Source organism: Anopheles marshallii, chromosome 3 (assembly GCF_943734725.1).
Source record: "Anopheles marshallii chromosome 3, idAnoMarsDA_429_01, whole genome shotgun sequence".
Classification (NCBI taxonomy): domain Eukaryota; kingdom Metazoa; phylum Arthropoda; class Insecta; order Diptera; family Culicidae; genus Anopheles; species Anopheles marshallii.
This window is the reverse complement of record NC_071327.1, coordinates 52,560,258-52,585,578: the sequence shown is the minus strand read 5'-3', so window position 1 is coordinate 52,585,578 and position 25,321 is coordinate 52,560,258. Positions and strand designations below refer to the sequence as shown.

The window sequence follows — 25,321 nt, the reverse complement described above, 5'->3', positions numbered from 1 at the left end:
ATGTGTGTTTCGTACGGTTCGGCAATGATGTCGATCGTTTAGAGGTTGCCCTATGTGTTTCACGCCTTCAGGTTCCCTTCAGGTTCCCTGTTCCCGTGTGTGTCAAGTTCGTACTTTGATTCAATTTCAATTGCTTTGTTTTTCTCTGCTGTTTGTGATTTTCTGTTCTGCTGACGCGTGACGCACTTGTACAGAGGGAAAAACAATCTCACTGTTGACTGGGATGTACTTATTTTCTGTCGCCCATCTTGTTGAACACTCCGTTTTTTCCGATTTCATACACACATACACCAAATCGGAGACTATCAGATTCAATTTTATTATCACAGAAAACAGGGGGAGAAAAAACACAAAATAAGCACCACCAGCTGTGGCTGATGGAATGGGTCAGACTCCGAGTCTACCGAATGTCCCTATTTCCGCAAGCCGCCGCAAAACCCGTTCGAGGTACGTATTTATTTCGCACGATCGTTTTTTTATTTTTCTTGCCCCCGCGCGGTTCGATATGCGACCTTTTAGGGCTGTTTTCGCAAAACCGAACCGAGCTCTACCGATTTACGCAACAAATGGTACCGCCGCAGGCATTTATCTGTTTGCACGAGGCTCGTATAAAGAGCGATTTGTGATGCGATTGAACCGACGGTAACAAGTGGTCCATAAACATGCCGCAGTGTCGCTTAATCCGATCCGGAGTTATATCAACCGTTCCTGTGGCTGTGGAAGATGATGGGAAAACTTGGGCCAGAAACTGCTGTGGTTCGCAACATCTAGATACGCTTTGCTGTTTCCTTGTGCAGCCTCGTACAGTATCGCACACGCCACACGTCACTTGTTCACTTGTCGGCCACTACCAGCAGCTACCGTCGGTCGCGTAAACAACACTAAACCACCCAGCACACTGACTGGTGGCGACAACCCGACCGGGACCTTGTTGTTGCCCAACACGCGTTACTGGCGGACGAGACCCCTATCATTACATCTCCGCTTTATCTGTAGCTCGCGCTCGCTCGCTCGCTCTCCCGTACCGCTCAGAGATTAAGTACATGAAGTACATGGCGACGGTACATGCCGGGCACGTCTTTTGCTTTTCGGTGGCCCACTTTTGCGTCCACCTCTCGATCTTGGTTGATGCTTTTCACATTTTCACACCGTATCGATTAAGGATATGGCCGTGTGCTGCGTGTGAGTGTTTTAGCGGCGTTAGCCACCCGCCATATCCACCAACCGAAGCTCCCGCTCGTACGATGTGGCTGCCGAAATTGAAAGACTGTCACACCGAAACCCTTCGTCCCGAAACACAACACACCGGTCAGAAGAATCGGTCCGCCACCACCTGGTGAGGTCTTTCAACCGCACCTGGCACCTTTGCCAGCACACTTGATGCCTTTACCTGGAGCTCTGTTGGACGTTTGTGTTTCAGTGTTTGTCTGTGTAGTGTGTATGTGTTTAGTTGTGTGTATGTGTGTGCTTGTGTGTATGGAGGGGGCTGTGTGGCTGGCTGTCCGTGATGTCCTGCCACGGTGAACTCCCGAGCACAACTCACCAAAATGGTCCAGCGTACAGCCTTGTCTAGCGATATCCTTGCGCCTCTCATACGGGAACTCATGCGGGCACTCAACACGGGAACACAAGAAGAGCTCATCGGTTTCGGAAAATCCATTCTTGCAGCTATGCGCATGTACAAACAAAACTTTTCCATGCTTGCGAACCAACTTCTCGCAATTCTCTCACAGGATGCTTTCTTTTTCGACGATACAAAAAAAACACGTCCCATTTCTCAGTTGTGACGTGAACGTGATGGGTGGCTTGAATGGTGGCAGTTTGCCCTTTCTTTTACGTCCACAAATTTTACGAATGGAATGCGAACCAACGGTAGCAACGGGAGGACTGGTGGTCCAAACGGGTGGAGATGGTTTTGTGTTGTGGAAGTTGAATTTTCATTCACTTTCTTTTCGGGCCGTTGGAACTGGAACTGGCAGCACCGTACTACTTCGCCCGATAACGCACCTCACAGCCATTCGGCTGCAACGCTTCGAACGGGCACGGAAAGGGAGCGTAAATAACACGAACAAAAAAAACAGAAACGGAAACTGAAGTCAAATCAGAAAGGTTGAAGTGCATGACATGGTTCGCAGTATCATTCTTTTTGGGAGTGTTGCGGTGCTTATCTTTTCTACAAACAGTTCCAGTTTTCTTCTTGACCCTTGGGAAATTGAAAGAATTTTCTTTCTTATGTCCTCCTCAAGAAGGTTTTTTATGTGTTTTTTCAAACGTGTGAGTTTATCGTCCCACGTCATCAGCGATGTCCTGTACAGTTTTTGGGCCGCTTTGCATACCTTCAGTGTGTCACTTGTAACATGCGACACAAACGGTGCAACGATGGTTGCACTTATGGGACACGGTTTAGAAGGCCCACTTTCGTGTACGTTGTCTTCGGCACGTTTCGTTGCTCCAGGCTATTTCCGTGCCTTTCTTTTCGCTTTACCTAAAAAACCCTCCGGTGTGAATGGTAATTGAAATGTTTGGTCCGGAAGCGCAAGGTGTTGTGGAATATGAAACAAAAACATGCCCAAGGTCAATAACGTTTGGTGTTCTTGGGGCACTGAGGAATTTTGTTGTTTGCATTAAAGATGATAAAGTTTTGAAAATTAAAATGAAAATTCTAAAACACATTTTAATTTATGAAGTCACTCATATTTTATGTTTCGTCGTTTGTTTTTATTTATTTATTACAAATACACATGTGCCAAAGAAAGAAACTAGCAAATAAAAACAGGAGAGGGCATACTCTGTAATAGATTTTTGTACATAATTGATTCAATATCATTATATTTTTCAGTTTTTGTTTATTTTCTTTAAATTAATACATTTCTGTAAGGATTCCTTCCTAGCTGACAGCTTGTTCGTCTAGATTTTCTAACAAAATGCTTCTGGTACATAATTGGTACATTTCTTATTTACAAGGAAATCTTCTTCTTAATACTAATGCAGAAATAAAACTAGCAGCTTTGATTGATATTTTAACTCCACCATAAGGTTTGGATTGAGTTTAGCTATAACCGTTGATACTAACGTTTGCCGAGACGGTTGGAAATTATTTCGGAGCTTAAAGCGGTTAAATATTACAGTAGTTATGAGGTACATGTACATGTGATGATAAATATGATTTTATATTTTTTTATGAAATTATCATAAACGGACAATTGGCAAATTAATAAGTGTTCAGTGATCCTACTAGTTTTGAGTTTCTACTTAGCGTTTTAAAAGCCTTAATGTATTATGTTATAGAATAGATCCCGTATCATTTTCCTCTATGAAAAAGGTTATGTTTTTGCTTAATTTAATGTATTACGGTCTATGCCATATTGTCGAGTGCAAACTTGCCTGAGGTTTACAAACATTCAATTCGTTAGTAAACATTTCCTCCTACCAATCTGCCATACCCCGGGAACAATTGGTTTATAGTGTTCTGCTGATGGTGTGTCGGGGTCCAGTTGTTCAATTGTTGTCGTCACTTTCTCGCCGTATTCTCTGGCCAAACTGAAAATGGGGTTGATCATCCCAAAAGTTAGAAAGCTTAAGCTTTAAGCCTGTATCTGCCAAATAATCCAGGTACCGGGCTGTATCATTCTGTACAGATTCGTAAAGTACATAGCATTTTCACATAAAGAATGACACAAGCGATCATTTTTGTAAACTACAATTTGAGGAAAATCTATTTAAGTTAAGTAATTTAATTTTAATTTCAATGCATTTGAAATAATATACAAGTCTGAATATTAAAATAATCCTTTTTCAGTTGTTTTTGTTAAAAAAAAATTGTTTACATTTTTCGCACACGGGAAACATGGCCTAACCTGGCTCAGACCAGCTAGCAAAATTCTTTGTTGTGACATTTGTCGAGCTTGGGTTTTGGGTACTTGGGTACTTTCATTGAGAAACCAATCTAATCCTTCTTTCCTAGGCTTAACTTGGCTTGCCATTTGTATGGCGAGCTGTAAGCGGATAAGCCTGGAAACGTCAAAACGCATACAAAAAACTGGCTAAGAGCGTGATTTACCCCAATAATTGTCATGTACGGTAATAGTGTCTTGTCGCCAGAATGTTCCTTATTGGAACATTCGGAATAATCCAATTGGAATCAGGTATATTTCAAATTCAATTCTTCCAAATTCCAACGTAGTAGTGCAAAACCATCACGAACCGATATTCTATGGAGAGCTCCACTAGCTCAACTTTGAATGTTGGAGAGATTTTAAAATTCTTTTCACTCACTTTTATTAGTCTTAAAGTTCCGTATTATTCAGTTGCTCGCCTGTGTATAATAATTGCAATTATGTTGTGTACTACACTTTAGTAGTTTAAAACAAATAGACTCCAAGCAAATCATTGTGAACTCAAATGTAAGTTGATTATATGGACTTCAAAGGTTTGCTATGTCCCCATGTTCGGATCCATTCTGATCGAATATATCATCGGATTAAAGTGAGGATTTTTTTTAACTTAATGGACTAGCATTAGTTTCTTACATAATTTAGACTTATTATTAATTCACAGTATAGTATATTTTATAGTTTATTTATTTCTTTATGGTGGTAAAACAATGTATAAATTACTTCACCACAAAATTCAAATCAATTACATAACTTTATTAAATATAAATAACAATCCCGAAGTAGACGAATCCAATTCTCTTGACAGTCACCAACTCGATACATATTGTATGCTCCAATGAGCGTATTAACCACGTATCACTTCCAGTATTGCATCTCACTCTGATTGACAACTGATCGACATGGGAAAGGATTAGCCTCACTAATCGCATTTAACGGTATATCAAAACAAATCCAGAATAATCCCTAATCCTACTTCATTTGGCACCTTTTCGCCCCAGCAAAAAAAAAACAAAATCGTCCCATAAACCAACTTAACGGATTTGTTTGTTAAACCATTTAACCAACCACAGCGCATTAGAAATCGTTCGCTCATCGAACGCTAGCCAAGCTATTAAATTAAGCACTCCACCTAATTCCTCTTGTTCCATAGGTGTTACGCAAGATGTCTATGCTAATAGTTCCTACCGTCTCCTTTCTTTATCACATCCATTTTGCCTCGCGTTTCCTACCGAGACACAGAACGATGGAGTTAAGTTTGCTGTTCGCCCTGTCATAAGGAGGAACATGTGACAGGCTTTTCCTGATATCACCGCGGTATCGGTGACAGGCTGAAGTGTGCAAGTGTTTCTGCACAGCAACACCGTACAGGCTTTCCCACTCCATCGATGGTATCATGTAGCGTGGAAGAACGGAGAAGCTAAAGGCGAAACAGAACAAAAAACTAGGTACGGTTATTCGATATTTATCTGTTTACCAACTTTCTGCCAAGCGTGTTTTCTCGACCTTCTCGCCTTGACAGGTTATGAATGTACCGAGCACTGTCCGTGCACCGTGGGACGTGATACTGCTCTTAAAACTTCCAGCGGGAAATGAAGAGCTCTGGGGAACGTCATGCATTTCCGATATGGTGTTGTCGATCGTTGGGTGCCTTCCACTCGGTCGGTCTAACCTCCCATTCCCTCGTACTCCGGTGACTAATTGCAAACATCGTAAAACACTGTGTTCTCTGTGGGATGGAATAAACTACACGGGCATCCAATGTCCACGGTGGGGAATGGGAAAATGATGAGGTACTTGGTGTCTTCCATTGTCTTTCGCTCTTCGTGATGGTGTAGTTTTTGCGACCGAACCGCCCTGAAACCCAATGATGCGAACTTTTATGATCGGTTGCATCTTTATGTATTCCAGTTTCGTCGCGCGAACCTGTCACAAAACTGGCGCACACCGTTTGCCGTAGTACGATACGGTTTCCTCTGCCCTTTTGGCTCAACGACAATGAGCATGTAGGGCATATACTGAAACAAAAACGTTTGCTTCCGTCCAATGTTTCAACGGGTGACAGCGAAGGAGACAGGCCGAGAATCAATATTTTACGCTTTTTCGGCTTCGAACTTAAACTAAACTCGAGTCAAGCTTTTCCGCCCCTTACGGCAAATGATGGTGTGCGGATGGTTTCATTGTGGTTTTTTGCTTGGAGGAGGCTTTAGAGAGGATGCCTCTTTGCACATGAAGTTTAGCTTATCACAGGCTAGACGATCAGCGTCGACGAACCTTAATACCTAACCAAGATTAATTTTACTGTCGCGCATCATCATCGTAACGAACGAGCTATAAAACCGGCTCAACGTTATTGTTTTCTTTTCGCCAGGCTAGCATTTAATTTAAAGTCCTTTTTATTTCACTCAAAACGATTCACGAATATCGTTTTAATCTGCTAGTGTGGTATTCGTTTTACATAACGAAGCTCCGTTTCATTCAAGGGCGGTAGACGTTATTCGCAGTGAGTTCTTTGTTTAAATCATCCGAAAGGTAGCACATTTTATGCTCGCAGTGTCCATCATTTTCGTTTAGCTTTTTTCGTAAAGGACTACTCTCCATGCAAACCATCCAGCTCAACTGATGGCCCATAAAACGGTGGCTTCGCGCAGAACGACGAACAATGTGAAACTTATCGCTACCCACCATGGGAAACCATTGAACACAGCGTGAATGCCGGAAAAATGTTCGTCCGGGGAAGCAAAAGCACCAACGACGGTGGTTGCATCGCCTTCCGGCTTAGTAGGAAGCGAAGAAAAAACCCCAACCCAAACCACGGACCAACACCGGAAGAGAAGTCATAAATTTAATAGACACTGAACATCGTATCGCATTCGCTTACTTACGCGTTTACCACGCTCGGGATGTTTACCGTATTCGAGGTTGTTAGTGTTGGATGGGTTCTGTCCGTAAACTAGCTCGTCCTTTTACGTTTATGTATTGCTAAAGCATCTCAGGTCGCCTCCTTTTTTGTTGTTTCCAATAAATACTTCTTCGGACGAAAAAAGAAGCTTGGATGCGAGTAACACATGTGCAACAATGGCCAATGAAATGGAACTGCTTGGTGATTAGGGAGCTTTTTAAGGTTGCCAAACGGTAGCGAACTGTCTGTGGGTTGGCATAATCGGTCATGGAATAATTGACTTGCTAACGTTCTCACAGGGAGCTATAAGACACGATGGGTCGATCGGTCGGCCAGCGTGTTTGCTATCGTATTTCTGGCGCATAAGCCGAAATAGATACATCTGGCATGCGAGTAAGAAAATGCCAATGACCTGTTTATGAGGTAGGAAAGTGTGTTAATTGTATGAGGAAGGAAAGTGAGTTCTTTATTAGAGGATATTTTTATTCTTCAATCTGTATTTGCAATACACGATGCAACATAAGGTACACAATTTTATAAAAATAAATTGCTATCGATATTTTCTTGATTTTGATCTCAGTGTTGATAGAAAAAAATTTAGTGACATAATTACATCTAAAAAGGGTTCATTTCGTACCCAATTTTTTCAATAGTTTTAATATAACTAAGCTTTATTATTAATAAGCTTATATAATTATGCTTTTTCGTAGTTCGAATTCAGTTGTTCAGTTCGAATTCAAATTTGACGTATACTAATGATGTGCGCTCCGGAGCGCACCAACAGCTCCGGAGCCGGCTTCGACTTTAGCTCGGAACCAGTTCCGAACTCACGGCTCCGAACCTACGGCTCCGAACCAACTGTTAAAAAGCCTTTGGCAAACAAAAAGGACCCCCAGTTTGCCACGCTCAGCGTTTAAGAAAATTATTCACCTCACCTCCTCTCTTCCCCCTTTACCACCTCCATCCTCCCACTCTCTTCTCATCCTTCCTCATTCATCTTTGCTACTCCACCTTCCCTCACTCCCCTTCCAACCATCCGCTGTCACTACCACCTCCCTCCTCCTCCTCATCATCCCTCGTGAAAAACCCTTTCCACCCTCACCTGCGTGGGTTCAGAACTGGCTCCGGAGCCGTGGGTTCGGACAATTTTTCGGAGCCGGTCGGAGCTGAATCGAGCTTTCCGACTCATATGGCTTCGTCGACAAATCTCTTAACATTGTTGTTTGGCATTACAAGTTGTCAAATAAAATAAAATTGTTAAAATATTCAAGGTCAGTTCAAGTTCATGATGTTGATTTCGAAAAATTTAGAACAGAATTCCAATGCGGTTCGCTGTCGAAGTTGTCGTAGAATTAAAAAGAAGTGGTCATTCTAGCACAATTGTTGTTGATATTCCTTATTGACATACGCTACAATATCATTACTGTCGCCACCGCAACCAACGTTTTATCATGATGCGCACTAAACTATTTGAAGCCGCTTCGATCGATCAACCGATCGATCGACCGAGGGAAATAGAAATAAGGATAATCAAATTTAAAATTTCTGATCGCAATCGGTCAGCAGTAATTAGGTATAAAATCGATATGTTGTTTTATCGTAAATTGTCTGCTTCTTATCCAATTTTGGAAATGTATTTATTTATTGATCACCTTCAGAGCAGTATGCCGCCATTAGTAAATTTCGTTACAGTATGTATTTGCAGAACAGATCACTACAGGTAACAATACTATGTGAAGCATTAGGAAAATCAATTGTATCGTGTAACCTGAGATGGAAATAATAAAATAAATTGTGAAATAGAGCGTTTTAATCGTTTTCACAGATAGTGTAACAAAAAAAAACACAATTTTGCGACTCTTTTGGCAATAAATCGGTCGTGTTAAAATTTAATTTTTATTGACTTATTAACACTGGATTGTCCGGACCAGAAACTCTGATCGATATCCTTCATTTTAATTAAATCATTTTTTGTGGATAAAAAACAATTCTATAGTTTAAATTGTCGGTCTACCGGCATAGAACATTGAACAAGAAACATCAAATCGTATGTAGTATGTTCGTTCGTCGAACAAATTTTCCATACGATTTCACAGCTTTTACTCAATGTGCAATCCTTGTAGACCGCGGGGCAAAAAGCAATCATTTATGATAAATATTTGAAACACTTGGCCTTTGTAATGTAAAATTTGCTTGGTTTTATAAAAAATTACTTGCAATTTTCAGTGAGAAAATTTAGATCAAGACTCAAGATTAAACCATGGGTTAATAGTCGCCGTGAAGAGATAAATTAAAGTTTTGTTGAACGATTAAATTCTCAGCAAAACTAGTTAATGCGAAAACAACAAATACTCTTCTTGGAAATTAGAATTAACTTTTTCTCTAGATAGATTTAAATCATTCATTCATTCTGAATCATTGTGCACATCACTATTCTAAACACAACAGGACCGGTAGGAAATCTTATCTTGAAAGCACCTTTATTCTCTAGACTATCTGAGTTACGAGTAAATTTAGTTAAAGCTAGGGCGCAATTGCATAACAATACCACTTAACAAGTTGTAGTATTACAAAAGTGGAAAATAATCCGTAGTTATACACAGCGTCCTCAAATTATTGCCTGTTGTTGTTGTTAACAGGCGCTATAACTGCTCCACGGTCTTGGCCTGCTGCAGGACTTCTTTAAACCGTTCGTCGTCGTCAATCAATCCATCATCCCGACCTTTCTGGCGGACGCATCAACGCCATCAAGAGGATTTCGTCTCTTTTGGACAAAGTCCATGTCTCAGAGGCGTATGTGAGTACTGGAACTGTATAAGATCTATATAGACGATGGTTGATTTTCAACAGGTGTTTTCAGTAGAGAAGTTTCCTCAGACTGTAGAAAGACCGGTTGGCAGCTAGCAACCTAGCGCATATTTCATCATCAACGGTGATAACCTAGCACAGTTTTTTCCGATCTGGGGAAAAGATAAAGCTTCAGTTATTTTTTTAATAATTTATCATATAATAACACGTTGTGCCAAATTACAGCTAGACGAGGTATTGCTACAAACATATTGAAACCTTGGAATCATCTTACGTATTACCTCTACATTTAGCAACCCAAGTTGCGTAAAACCTTTATACTGCAGTCTGGTTCGCCCTATACTGGAGTATGCCTGTTGTGTTTGGAACCCATCTACAAATGAGGGGTGTGCCAGAATCGAAAACATACAACGATATTTCACCAGGGTCGCTTTTCGCCATTTATCTGGTTGCACACACTTGCCACCTTATGAATCTCGCCTTCAATATCTTGGGCTTTATTCAATTAGCTATCGACGTCATGCGAGTCCAGCTTGCTTCATTGGTGGGTTTATTGCTACTTCCCGCGATGCTCCTAACCTCTTCTCCTCTATATGTCTTTATGTGCCATCCCGTCCCTCCGTTTCCGCGACATTTTAGCGATCCACTTATATCCTCCTGTAGAATGTTCAACCACTTTTTCCAATGCTTTGATTTCAACTCGTCCTCATCTTCTATCGTCTAGCCCTCCTTCGTAATTTTCTCTTTCAACTTCTGATCGGAATTTTTAAAACTATTCTTACTCAGCAAACAAACACTTCATAGCCAGGTTCATCTTTCACCATTAAATGCGTCTTTCAAAGAAAAAACTGACAAGAGCTACTGAACCGTAAAAATGCGCGAAGCTCTTGGGTGAATTTTGACCTTCTTGCAGGCCTCAACAAAATATGACTACTTGCATCGCGTTCATAATTTTTGTCATGGTGGCTCACGCATGAATTCGCTGAAAATAATCGACAACTTCTGATCGGTTTAGTGAAGTATTTTCAAACAGCCTCCAAACACTTACTGGCCTAGTTCGTATGCTGTCCAAAGTACCTTTCACGAAAAACTTAAATGAACTGATGTCATGTTTGATAATGTATTGCAAACAGTAACTGTAATATACCGAGCGTCAAACTTGTTAGGTACTATGAGGTTTTTGTAGCTATCAATTCAATCAACTATCAAAGCAAATCATAGATTATTCCTAAATGGTAATTGTAATAACGTCGACCGTAAAATAAGTATCATTGGTAAGAAGTAATCAATAAGTAATAAAGGAAGTAATAAAGCGATTAGTTCTGTACCTCGTGTTGCGGGTTATTGGCACATTGCGGGTCCGAGTTTCGCTGCAGCCGCTCAGTCCGCTTACAGTTAAAAACGCCCCTGTCGATATCTATTGCCGTAAATTTGTGCAATGGCTCTGACATCCGCAGGTATCAGCAAATACGCATTTCAAAAGATAAGATAACGCAAATGGTGCAATCGGAGGGTTTCACGCAACTAGCGATTCAATCAACGTTACTCCTTCGTTAAGCGTTCACGTACATTTCGTGGTTTAAATATTTGATTTTTTTTATGTTATGTGAGCGGAAGTTAAGTTATAATCATTGTGCACATCACTATTCTAAACACAACAGGACCGGTAGGAAATCTTATCTTGAAAGCACCTTTATTCTCTAGACTATCTGAGTTACGAGTAAATTTAGTTAAAGCTAGGGCGCAATTGCATAACAATACCACTTAACAAGTTGTAGTATTACAAAAGTGGAAAATAATCCGTAGTTATACACAGCGTCCTCAAATTATTGCCTGTTGTTGTTGTTAACAGGCGCTATAACTGCTCCACGGTCTTGGCCTGCTGCAGGACTTCTTTAAACCGTTCGTCGTCGTCAATCAATCCATCATCCCGACCTTTCTGGCGGACGCATCAACGCCATCAAGAGGGTTTCGTCTCTTTTGGACAAAGTCCATGTCTCAGAGGCGTATGTGAGTACTGGAACTGTATAAGATCTATATAGACGATGGTTGATTTTCAACAGGTGTTTTCAGTAGAGAAGTTTCCTCAGACTGTAGAAAGACCGGTTGGCAGCTAGCAACCTAGCGCATATTTCATCATCAACGGTGATAACCTAGCACAGTTTTTTCCGATCTGGGGAAAAGATAAAGCTTCAGTTATTTTTTTAATAATTTATCATATAATAACACGTTGTGCCAAATTACAGCTAGACGAGGTATTGCTACAAACATATTGAAACCTTGGAATCATCTTACGTATTACCTCTACATTTAGCAACCCAAGTTGCGTAAAACCTTTATACTGCAGTCTGGTTCGCCCTATACTGGAGTATGCCTGTTGTGTTTGGAACCCATCTACAAATGAGGGGTGTGCCAGAATCGAAAACATACAACGATATTTCACCAGGGTCGCTTTTCGCCATTTATCTGGTTGCACACACTTGCCACCTTATGAATCTCGCCTTCAATATCTTGGGCTTTATTCAATTAGCTATCGACGTCATGCGAGTCCAGCTTGCTTCATTGGTGGGTTTATTGCTACTTCCCGCGATGCTCCTAACCTCTTCTCCTCTATATGTCTTTATGTGCCATCCCGTCCCTCCGTTTCCGCGACATTTTAGCGATCCACTTATATCCTCCTGTAGAATGTTCAACCACTTTTTCCAATGCTTTGATTTCAACTCGTCCTCATCTTCTATCGTCTAGCCCTCCTTCGTAATTTTCTCTTTCAACTTCTGATCGGAATTTTTAAAACTATTCTTACTCAGCAAACAAACACTTCATAGCCAGGTTCATCTTTCACCATTAAATGCGTCTTTCAAAGAAAAAACTGACAAGAGCTACTGAACCGTAAAAATGCGCGAAGCTCTTGGGTGAATTTTGACCTTCTTGCAGGCCTCAACAAAATATGACTACTTGCATCGCGTTCATAATTTTTGTCATGGTGGCTCACGCATGAATTCGCTGAAAATAATCGACAACTTCTGATCGGTTTAGTGAAGTATTTTCAAACAGCCTCCAAACACTTACTGGCCTAGTTCGTATGCTGTCCAAAGTACCTTTCACGAAAAACTTAAATGAACTGATGTCATGTTTGATAATGTATTGCAAACAGTAACTGTAATATACCGAGCGTCAAACTTGTTAGGTACTATGAGGTTTTTGTAGCTATCAATTCAATCAACTATCAAAGCAAATCATAGATTATTCCTAAATGGTAATTGTAATAACGTCGACCGTAAAATAAGTATCATTGGTAAGAAGTAATCAATAAGTAATAAAGGAAGTAATAAAGCGATTAGTTCTGTACCTCGTGTTGCGGGTTATTGGCACATTGCGGGTCCGAGTTTCGCTGCAGCCGCTCAGTCCGCTTACAGTTAAAAACGCCCCTGTCGATATCTATTGCCGTAAATTTGTGCAATGGCTCTGACATCCGCAGGTATCAGCAAATACGCATTTCAAAAGATAAGATAACGCAAATGGTGCAATCGGAGGGTTTCACGCAACTAGCGATTCAATCAACGTTACTCCTTCGTTAAGCGTTCACGTACATTTCGTGGTTTAAATATTTGATTTTTTTTATGTTTTGTGAGCGGAAGTTATACAGCATGCTGATTGGACCAATTTTTCGGTGTGATAAATATTGTGAGCGACTTTACGGGATAGTACCGTGGTCTGAATAATAGCTGCTTAGACATATAAAAAGTGAAACAAGTGCAACAGCAAGTGCAATTGCAAGTGCAAGTGCAAGAATAGCAAATTGCGAGCGCAATACAATTGTATCAAAAGGTAGATTGATTTTCTGTTCTCTACAACGACTGTAGAGGGAAGGAACTCTACAGGCGAATACCAAGTGAGCCATGTTAACACTTCTCGGATACATGCACGCTTGTCTTACTACTTGAAGTCCTACTACTTCATCGTAATAAGGCGATCAGTGTTGCCAGGAACGCCTTTTGAGGGGTGTCGCCAGAGAGAGGTTTTCGAGTCCACTTCCTGGGCATAGATTACAACCAACGTGCGGCTTATGGTGAACCGACGCCCTGATTACAATACCACGGGGAGGAATGAGAGATCGGATTTTGCAAGCGAATCAACCGTTCCTACGATGAGATCACTTCTTCCAACACAGTACTAAGGCAGGAAATTGTGAGAGAATGAGCAAAAAACACTGAAAATACAACTGGAGATAGTTACAAGTGTGTTCTATAGTTAGAACAAATAGTTTTTGTACATCAATTGAACAAAGTATAATCGTTTCCTGAGTTACGCGACACTCGAGTTAAGCGAATTCGAAATACGCAAATCTCAAAGTTTTGACTGGTCGTGTAATTTTGTGAATGGAAATAATATTTTTATTTGACAAATTTAAAATTTTCCTAAAAAAAGTTACATTTTATCATCTAAAACATTGGTGTTGGTAAAAATTTTCTCTAACTGTCGAAATAATCGTAAAAATTACAATTAACAGCGTGCTTCGTTACGCAAAAAGAAGCAATCGATCACCGAATGCTAAATATAAACGATATTCTATAACTCGAGTTACGCGAATTTCTTTGGCACTCATTATTCGCGTAATTCCGGAAAAGACTGCATTCAAAGTGACCAAGAGAAGGTATTTATTTTATAGTGGAGGCCGGTCTTCACACAAAACGACCACCTCTTGAGGTTGTTGGGTCTGTACAGCCAGAAGAAGAAATTTGAAATGAACTAAAACAATTATCGAAAAATAGAATTTTGTTAGAAAGCAAACAACACAAACCTCATAGATTTCGAAATTGAAATAATTTGCTATTTTTTCAATCCTTTGTTTCATCCAAATAGCTTTCTAATAACGCTTTCTAATGTCTAAACGCACTGAACGTTCAGAAGCAGAACAACTGATTTACTTCCATGCTTCAGAACAGCATGAGCATGGCTGCTGTATAAAAAGGTAAACTGATTCTTCTGCTACTAACCTTCGAGTAAACTATCATAGTTTTTATCTACATGATATTGTCCACGAGAACGTTTAATTATTCGACTGCATTTTGCTCGTTAAAGCAAATGCGATCGGGGATTTAGATTATTAATTCTTCGAAAGTAGATACTCTTGGTAAGCGAGTAAGAGCAACTAAGAGAGAGAGAGAGAGAAAGAAAGAGAAAGAGATAGATAGAAAAAGAGAAAGAGAGAGAGAAAGAGGAAGAAAACCAGAGAAAGACAGAGAGAGCAACGTAGAGAATTAAAGGAATAAAGGAATCTGCACTGACTGCCGTCCCTACTTACGATGTCAAACAAAGACACTGATCGATGTAGTATTTACGGATCATCAGAGGAATTAATGAATATAAATGTACTAAGTATAAACCAAATGTTCTTAACATTGACAAATATATGAAATTTATTTAGCATTTGTTTAAGTTCAGTTCTAATGTTTGAATGTTTTATCAATACAGAATTAAAATGAGCAACAGAACGCCAGAAGTACCATGTTCGAGAGATGGAGCTACACCGCAGACATCCAAGACGGTTTCTTTACCGGTCAATTGCAGTAACCTTATGGAGGGGTAAGAAAATACCAAAAATTTCTTCATTAATATAATTGTTATCTTACTAAAGGTTCGATTCGGTGTCTTTCATCTACCGTAATTCTGTTAATCTGCCTGCTTCCATCAATTTTTTTCTTAAATAAAAACCTTTGATGATTTACATCTCATCGAACAAACTAACACATTTAAAAAACATGTTTGTATACAATTTTACTTATGACAGAAAAATCTATTTGATGGAGAAAAAAATTAATTGCTCATGAGGAATGGCTTTTTTAGGGTTGGCTAAAAACGTGATTTAAAAGAAAGTAACCAGCCAGACAACCACCGTGTAAAACGATCATTACTCCTAGTGATCGGTTACTCCTAATATCATCGTGGTTAAATCAATACAATTATAAAGGTTTTGTTTTGGGTTTATTGGCTTATTTAGCGAGAAACTGTTTTGTTTGAGCAGGTAATCATAATAATATATCGTAAATCAGTTTTCTCCGTCCGATCTGTTGAAGTGCTAAGGTCCTCCAAGGAGCTTCTAATCCGTCTTTGACAGTAATCTGCAATTGTTCTTATTTAAGTTCTGTTATTTCTTTGTTTTATAAATGCAACATTAGCACTACAAACGAACATAATGTATCTAAAACAACGCCTGTAAACATGTCTTCAGCGTATGGGGCTGTTCAATCCATCTTAGACATCTCAAATGGAGGGCGATCCCGCATCGAAGGTGACTCATATCACATACGCTTGGCAATCATGATTATTCTTCGGGCATACAAAACGCGTCAACTGGACAATAAATTTGACTTTGCGGTGGCGATGGAAGTGGCGGCAGCGGGGAAATTCGACGACATACTGTACCACTACTCATCCCCACGCATGGGCACCGGCTATTTGTTCATACAAGCAAAACATAAAAAGAACACGGAATCTAAAATAGAGAAAGATGGCCTCTGCTCTGCCTGGGACGGCAATTCACTTTGCTCAATCCCAAAGTACTTTGTTTCCTATCTCGAGATCGACCAGAAGCTGCCCAACGATACGCGTTACGTCCTGTGCAATAACATTGGGCTTCATAAGCAAGTTGAAGGCTATTTTAAGGAAATAATTCCTCAACTGGACAATTATTTGAATTTTTGCATCGATATAAGAGCTAAGTGTTTTCAGTTCGATTGGGACAAACCTTTCCCATCTCTGATAGCTGCATTACAAGATTCATGTCTCGACAAACTTGGTAAGGAATTTGCCCAAAACATTTTTAAAGATAACGTAATTACATTTAACGACACGCTGTTTAACATATTTGCCAATTTGATTTACGATTCTATCGAGCCATTAGAACAAGAATCAAGCGATTCTGTGTGTTCATACAAGTTAACAGAAGCCTTTTTATATGACAAAACCAAAACAATAGAAAAGGTTCGAACGGCTTTTAAAAAAGAATGGGAAATGCTATGCAAGAGGAAACCACAGACGAGTAATAACAAAAAGATGAATGAGTTGATAATCAAGATCGATCAGGATTCGTTCATAGCTGCCAGAAACACACAAGACAATCAAAAGTTTAATGAGAAAGTACGCGAATTCTACGGCAAATTTTTGCTTGTTTGTAATTCCTTTAATCAAGAAACACTACGTGAAAAGGCAATTATTTTATTGTCACAGTGGTGCAATGCTGAGCAAGGAACAGTGTTTGAGAAGTTGCAGGGAGAACTGTTGGAGGCAATGAAGACGGAACAACGTGTACCCCTGGATTTCAGGTTTTGGCAAAACTATTTTCTGTGTATAGATCGTACTCAAAAATTTAATGACTTAAAGCGTTCTTCTAAAGAGTACCTTGAGACGGTACACGAGAACAATCCTCATATTGAAGTCCATCCGGAACATTTAAAGGTTTCTAAACTCTATGAGTTTCTAAAGGACGAGTCTGCTTGGGGGATTTATGAGTTTAATAGCACGCTTGATTTGACAGTAAGCTCTCGCATTGTAGTTCAAGGGCTGTCACTATTAAAGCATGAAACAATATTTGTGGATAGTATAAAGTATGCAACACAGCATGCTATGATGAATATCCTCAATGACTTGCTGACGTATCTCAGAGATGTGAATCATCCTACTATTAAAGTGATAACGATTCTGGGGAAATACAACTGTGAGTCCGTCGATGAGATTAAGGAATTATCCAAAAAATATTGTCAAAAGATTGTTGTTGCACAACAGTTATCGGGAAGTTCCCAAAACGATAAGGTTTTTGAGAAGATTCAAGTGAAGGACCTCTCAGATGAAGCGATTAAACAGTTGTATACACAAAAAGAACTTAAAATGTTCGGTACTACTACGCCACTGAGTAGCATTGTGGAAGAAACCGACGATTTGAATTTGTTATTAAACGTATTGGAGCTTTGTGATCAACCGAAGGAAATACAAAATTATAAGTTAAATGTACAGAATTATGAAAATATTAAAAATTGGTACGTTCAGCGCCATTTTGTGTCTGGTGAGCAGGAAGGAACGGAGGAAAAAGGATTTTATCAAGATAATTTATGGAATTTACATGTAGAGAAAATTCTCGTCTCGGACGAAACAGAATCCGAAGCACCTGATCTTGAAGATAGTCACGGTGGGAAGGTGTGTATCTTCCTCAACGATGCAGGACTTGGTAAAACAACCTACTTCACCTGGTTAGCATGGCATTTGTCAACGTTTGAACCGTCTCGCTATGTTATAAAATTTATCGCGAAGGAATTTTCGACCGATTTCAAACGATTGTTGGGTAGAAATATACAAAACCTTGAAGATACACACATTGTTAGGATATTATATTGCTATATTCATTTGGCGTTGTTCGTACCGAGCATCAACAAGCGTACGATCAACGAGACGGATGTTGTTAGAAGTGAGGCCGAGCGTTGTGCAGAACTACTGAAATGTTTAAACGGTCAGATATTATTGGATAAAACAAAGATTAATGAGCTCTCAACAAAGGAATTCATCGAGTTACGCTTCTTCCAGGAGAAGTTTAACAGTCGAAAAATTGTGTTAATTCTAGACGGTTTTGATGAGATCGCACCATACTACAATGATGTGGTCAAGAAGTGTTTCGCACGATTCTCTAGTCTTGATGGCATTCGATCTTTGTACCTGTCCAGTCGACCGTATGGATTTGAAGAGGAATTAAAGGAAAGCTTCGACCAGTGTCGGTTTTATCGATTAAAGCCATTTTCGGGGATAGATATCATACGCTCATTTCACAAATATCTTTTGATTAAATTAGATGGTTACAAAAAATACGAAAGGAAACATTGTTGCGAAATACTGGGAAAACTGTATGAAGTTATCTTCCTTGCTTTGAACGATTTAATAACAGTGCCACTGTTGCTGCACATGGTGCAAATTATCATTTTACCCGAGATTAAGAGACGTGTGAGCAAAAACCATCATACAATAACGAGGGATATTTTAGACAAAAGAAAAGCAATGCAAATCGATAAGCTTCTGCTGGTTGAACAATTTATAGAGAGAAAATTACAGATTTTACACGTAGATAAAACAGGCATGACCGATGCTGCTGCTACAACGGCTGCAGCCCAGATAATCGGAGAGAGATTGAAAAAAGAATTAAAGGAACAGCACATGCTGTTGGCCATGTGCGTTATTTTCGATAGTAACGATAGAGAAAAACTGTTGTCCAAGAAGGAACAGAAGCGTGCTGACGAGATAATGGAGGAAGTGAACGAAGGCGAAGAAAAAATGGGAATCGTCCTTGGAGTGCAAAATGGAGTGCCTCAGTTTCTGCACCGAAGTTTTGCAGAGTACTTCTCTGCTTGTTGGTTGTACGAAAACTGGGACTGGTTGAAGAGAGATAAGCTTTTTCGCTCTCAAACGATTTGGACGGATTCATTGAAGGAAACTCGTGAATTTTTCGATCGACTTATACTTAGCGAAAGCGAAGGTTGTGATCTTCACTTGGCACTGATGAACGGATCCGATAACACATTTAGAGAAATACTGCACTCCCAGTTTGAAGACACGCTGCTTCATAATCATTCTGCACTTACTGCCCGAGATAAGGTTGGACGCCTTCCGTTGCATTTGGTAGACTACAAAAAACATAGTACCATGAAATGGATATTAGAAAAAACGCCTCGTGAGCTTATTAATGAAAAGGACGAGCTTTGTAGATGGAATGCTATAGATTATGCATTTTTTCTTGACAAAGAGGATTTAATACAAGTATTCTTTGAAGGTGGTGTGCAACCTAATATGGACAATTTGTTTGAGCAGGTCTGCTCCAATGATTTAGCTGTATTACTTGTGAAAGTCAATAAATACGTGAAAATATTTGATGATCGTTTAAAACAAACGGACTTAGCAGAGGAACTCAGCGAACGTGTCGCAAAGTATCTGATTGCAGAGAAACAATTAGATATTTATTCTCCACTTACCGAGTTGAATTCTTTGGCGGTGTTGGAAAAGGTTGTAACTATGAACAATCTGCCTATGTTTCGTCAGTTACTTACAAAATCAGGCCCAGAGGCGTTAGCTTTGGACAATCGTGTCAATCGATTGTTACGGTTATTATTGCAGGAAAGATCGGAAGATATTAAAAATTATCTTGTTGAACACCACCCGTCTATCGTGCTTATGATTAATGGCAACCGAGATTTATTATCATGTTCTGCAAGAGCGATTGAAAAAAATCAAATGGAATTGTTCAAAACGATCCTTAGCCAGTTCTGCATCAATCTGAACATTGAATGTGTTGAAGAGGCCACTATTATCAATGAATTTGAAAACCTCAATGAAGACGACACGTTTGAAATAGAGATTCCATTTGAAGATAATTGCTGTCACGAATCGTCCAATGATGATCCGTCTTTCAATATAGAAGGAATATTGTCTTTAGCGATACACTTCGGCAACACACAAATGGTTAGTTACATGCTTCAGAAGACGAAAATGGTCGTTACGGTCGACTTAATTAAAACGATAATGCAACAATTACGAATACATCGAAACAAAACCGAGAATCATAAAAAATGTATGCCTGCATTCAAGTATCTATTCAGCAAGATCGATGATCTGTACGAAGAAGGGGAGAATTTGTTTCTCATGTTCATTGAAAATGGCTGTGTATGCAAATTACACGGCTTATTTACCGCTGGGTTTGATCCAAAAAAGATTAAGGTGATACATGATACTGACGTTTTTTGGCAATGTTTAGAGAATTTAAACGAAAAATGTTCTGCCAATATATTTTTGTACTTTCAACAACGATCAGTTGTGGATTTTTTCGATAGAAACCCAACCGGTGGGAGTATTTTTGATTTTACAATTCAGAAAAAGCGATTTCTAGTAGCACAAACGCTAGTTGAAGACAAATTCCGCAATCTCTCTCATTTAGACAAAGAGATTGCTGTTTTGCTTTTACTGCATGACCTGTCAGCCAAATGTCTCGATACACCAAATTTTTATTTTATACAAAGCCTCTTAAAAGAAAGTTCTACTGAAGGTGAAATAGCCAATAATGTATGGCACTCAGTTTATTCCTTCGCCGACAAACAGCGACCATTTAATAAATTTCATGTGGTTCAACAATGTCTAAAGAGAAAGTTACAAATTTTAAACTCTGATACGAAAGACTCAGGCACGATAGACTCTAACGCAAAGATGACTCAAGCTAAGAATAACGAAAATCGATGGAGAAAACAATGCATGATGTTGGCCATGTGCGTTATTTTCGATAGTAACGATAGAGAAAAACTGTTGTCCAAGAAGGAACAGAAGCGTGCTGACGAGATAATGGAGGAAGTGAACGAAGGCGATGAAAAAATGGGAATCGTCCTTGGAGTGCAAAATGGAGTGCCTCAGTTTCTGCACCGAAGTTTTGCAGAGTACTTCTCTGCTTGTTGGTTGTACGAAAACTGGGACTGGTTGAAGAGAGATAAGCTTTTTCGCTCTCAAACGATCTGGATGGATTCATTGAAGGAAACTCGTGAATTTTTCGATCGACTTATACTTAGCGAAAGCGAAGGTTGTGATCTTCACTTGGCATTGGTGAATGATTCTGACGAACAGATTGACAAGATACTGCTTAATAATCCTTCTGCACTTACTGCCCGGGATAAGGTTGGACGCCTTCCGTTGCATTTATCAGAATACATTGAAGACAATATAGATAACATATTAGAAAAGACGCCTCCTGAGCTTATTAATGAAAAGGACGAGCTTTGTGGATGGAATGCTATAGATTACTCGTTTGTTCTTTGCCAGAATTATTTAATAGACGTACTCTTTAGACGTGGTGTGCAACCTAATATGGACAATTTGTTTGAGCAGGTGTGTTCCAATGATTTAGCTGTATTACTTGTGAAAGTCAATAAATACGTGAAAATATTTGATGATCGTTTAAAACAAACGGACTTAGCAGAGGAACTCAGCGAACGTGTCGCAAAGTATCTGATTGCAGAGAAACAATTAGATATTTATTCTCCACTTACCGAGTTGAATTCTTTGGCGGTGTTGGAAAAGGTTGTAACTATGAACAATCTGCCTATGTTTCGTCAGTTAGTTATAAAATCAGGCCCAGAGACATTAGCTTTGGACAATCGTGTCAATCGATTGTTACAGTTATCATTGCAGGAAAGATCTTATGATATTAAAAATTATCTTGTTGAACACCACCCGTCTATCGTGCCCATGATTAATGACCATGAAGAATTATTCTCATGTTCTGCAAGAGCCATTGAAGAAAATCAAATGGAATTGTTCAAAGCGATCTTTAACCAGTTCTGCATCAATCAGAACATTGAATGTGTTGAAGAGGCCACTATTATCAATGAGTTTGCCAACCACGACGAAAACGACGCGTTTGAAATAGAGATTCCATTTGAAAAGCACTGCTGTTACAAACCTACCAAATTTTGGTGTTTCGGTCAAAGGAAAAGTTACGAAATAGAAGGAATATTGTCTTTAGCGATACACTACGGCAACACACAAATGGTTAGTTACATACTTCAAAAGACGAAAATGGTCGTTACGGTCGAATTAATTGAAACGATCATGCTGCAGCTAGGAATATATTATTCTAAAAACAATAATCATAAAAAATGTATGCCTGCATTCAAGTATCTATTCCGCAAGATCGACGATTTGTACGCTGTTAATGAAGAAGGGCATACTTTGTTTCTTATGATCATTAAATTTGGCTGCGTGTACATGCTGCCCAGCTTGATTGCCATTGGGTTCGTTCCGGAAAGCATCAATGTGATGGATAATTGGGATGTTTTTCAACAACTTTTTAACTATTGGCAGCAAAAGATGTCGGCCAATATGTGTGTGTACCTTCAACAACGATCGATTGTGGATTGTTTCGATACCGTTGGTCCAACGGGTGAGAGTATTTTCGATTTGGCAAATACCACAGATAATTTCATAGTGTCTCAGGCGCTAGTTGAAGACAAATTTCGCAATCTATCTAGCAGATAATAGGGAAAGTAACACTAATAATATATTTCTGAGACGAACTGCAACGGAAAGTTGAACTTTTTTCCTAAAGGCATTTTAAATATAAAATATATTCTTAAAATCCTGTAAGTATGTAAATGTAAAATATATTCTTTACATTTATACACTTAGCCTTATATGCACTATCTTATAAACTCATCTACATTATACATACATCTTATACACACAGCCTATACCTCCATCTTCAATCAGATACCGTTTGCTTGATCTTATGGTTTGATTTGTTGCAATTGTTCTCAAGCATATGGTAGAAAACTGTAAATTTTGAAAGAAAACTCAGTTTTTGTAACAATTTTGTAATACAGCCATGAAGTATTTTTGCATGAAATAAAATAAATAAGTAAGAATAAGTAAGAAGCATAATGAGCGTGTACATAAAAAACAGTAAAGCGTAAACATGAATCAACAAGACAAATTTGGTAAAAACGTAAACAGGAAACAGCAAGACACTTTTTTTAGAAGCTAAGAAAGCTAGTTACAAATCAATTTGTTTTGACTATGTACCAATCTATCTGCAATAGTGATATTGCTACCTACTGACCTACTTTAAATCAAAACCTAATACACGGAAAAATAGACGAGCATCGTGCAAACGTAATGACAAAATACAATTGTTATTAACGTAGAAACATAACACCAATGCTTAGTCACACGACTAAAACAGTGGAAGTAAGCAACTTAGCGTAAACTCATAACTTAGTCAACGCAACCGTACCGCGCATCAAATAATGGTTAGCCGGAATTTACCGTTCCTATTTAGAACAGAAGCCAACTATAGAACTTACGAAACTAAAACAAACCTTCATAAATGTAAACAGAGAAAACATAACATATTAATGTGACAACGAAAAAGAAGCCGTTTAAAACTTGATATAAATAAAGCCACCAAAAGCTTGGAACAGTCAGAGTCGGAGATGAAGTTGGACTGACAGGTTTAAAGTTTATACAACTACAACCCTCGTGTTCTTCTTTCAAGAGCTTTGAGTGTCCCCCTACCCAAGGTGAGGCCTCAATGTCTCCAACAGTCCAGTAGGAGAATCCTCTTAAAGTTCTGACGAAGCACCCTAACGATCGAAGTCCTTTCGTCCGATCGTACAATGTCAGCGTTAGTGATCTACACACCGGAAAGAGTGACGCGAGTGTACCTCGTTACCCAGTGGTAAGAAATGTGCAGGTAAGCACGTTTACACAATAATTGAAATGTATAATAACCTAGAAATCATACGAAACCAATAAACACAACACCGGAAAACAAATTGTAAACATCTTGGATATAACAATATAACCGAAAGAACTTTTGTAAGTAGGTTAAGCAACTATCCAAAAAGTAACCATCAGAAATTATATAAATAAAGCCATGTAGCCGACACACAAGAGAGATGCGGACGATCATTCGGTCAAACGACTATCAATCCAGTGTCGCGACTAGGGTTTTAACTATCCTAACCATTCACCTAGTTTCACTTCAAGAGCCCTACCCAAGGCAAGGCCTCAATGTCTCCTACGTTTCAGTAAAGGAGAATTTCTTCCAAAAAATATCCAACGATCGCCTGGACGATCATGTTGCACCAACAAAGGTTCACGAATGCTAACAGTACGCACCCGACCTACCACACCCGGAAAGTGTGATCGCGATCCGGAGAGTGCACTCGTTATGCGCTACGAAAAGAACGTGCGAGCGATCATATTGCAAGGTGGTTGTTTGTCAAAAGTTGTAAGCGACAACAATATTGTTGTTTGTGATACGTGCTCGGGTGTCGACAGTTAACCGGTTATTCCAAAGTCTGAGGGAACTTCACTACACCAAACACTTGCCGTGACGAACGAACCTAGAAAATTTATAGAACCTATGTAGTTCCGGTACTGACATACGCCTCTGAGACATGAGCTTTGCACAAAATTGACGAAAACGTTTAAGCTGGAGATGAAGATGCTCAGAAGGATGTTTGACCCCGTATGTGAATTTTTGTGGAATCATCAACTGGATGAAGTTGAGCGTACTCGTTACATGGTGAGCTTTGCCGTGTACTCGGGTAAGAACAGTAGTAGTACTCCACAAACTTTACACGCGCAATCGATAGAGGATGAGTCCTCTAGTACCGATGGACGATGCGGCCCAGATGGGACAAAACCTTGGGCGTTAAGCTCATCTACGAGTCACGGATGTGCTGCTACCGGTTCCAACTGATTGTGTCTTTGTTCATATTTGCCTTTTCTGCCGTAATACTTTGTATGAAGAAGTTCATGATCACGGCACACATTCGAAGGAAGTGTAGGAAAGTGAAGGAAATTTAAAATGTACAGGCACAACGTTTGCCTCACTGTTTAGGCAAATTGCTCTAGGCCAATTAATCTTGGGTCCCTTTGTAGTACACTTCGGGGCCCCCTCTAGCTTGCGGTGAGGGTTGAAGCGACGTTCTAGCATAATTCGTACACTTATTCCTACCTGTGCACATCTTTTCCCGAAGCTCCCCGCACAACGAAGCCCTAGGTGGCCGGCTACGTCTCTGTTTCATATCAAAGTGATATGCATTACATACATTTTATTAAATTAAGAGACCGTAATTCAATCAGTGCATAAAAATTCACTTTGATGAATGTTTCATAAATATGACACCCTTTTCCA

The 25,321-nt window shown here is 39.4% G+C and overlaps 1 protein-coding gene across 1 annotated transcript; it reads left to right on the top strand.

Moving 5' to 3' along the window:
• The first annotated feature begins 15,825 nt into the window (after positions 1-15,825).
• Positions 15,826-22,656, top strand: LOC128712796 (uncharacterized). The gene is made up of 2 exons (XM_053807669.1): positions 15,826-19,120; positions 21,203-22,656. Exons 1-2 carry the CDS (start codon positions 15,826-15,828, stop codon positions 22,654-22,656), a joined length of 4,749 nt encoding a protein of 1,582 aa, XP_053663644.1.
• The last annotated feature ends 2,665 nt before the right edge of the window (positions 22,657-25,321 follow it).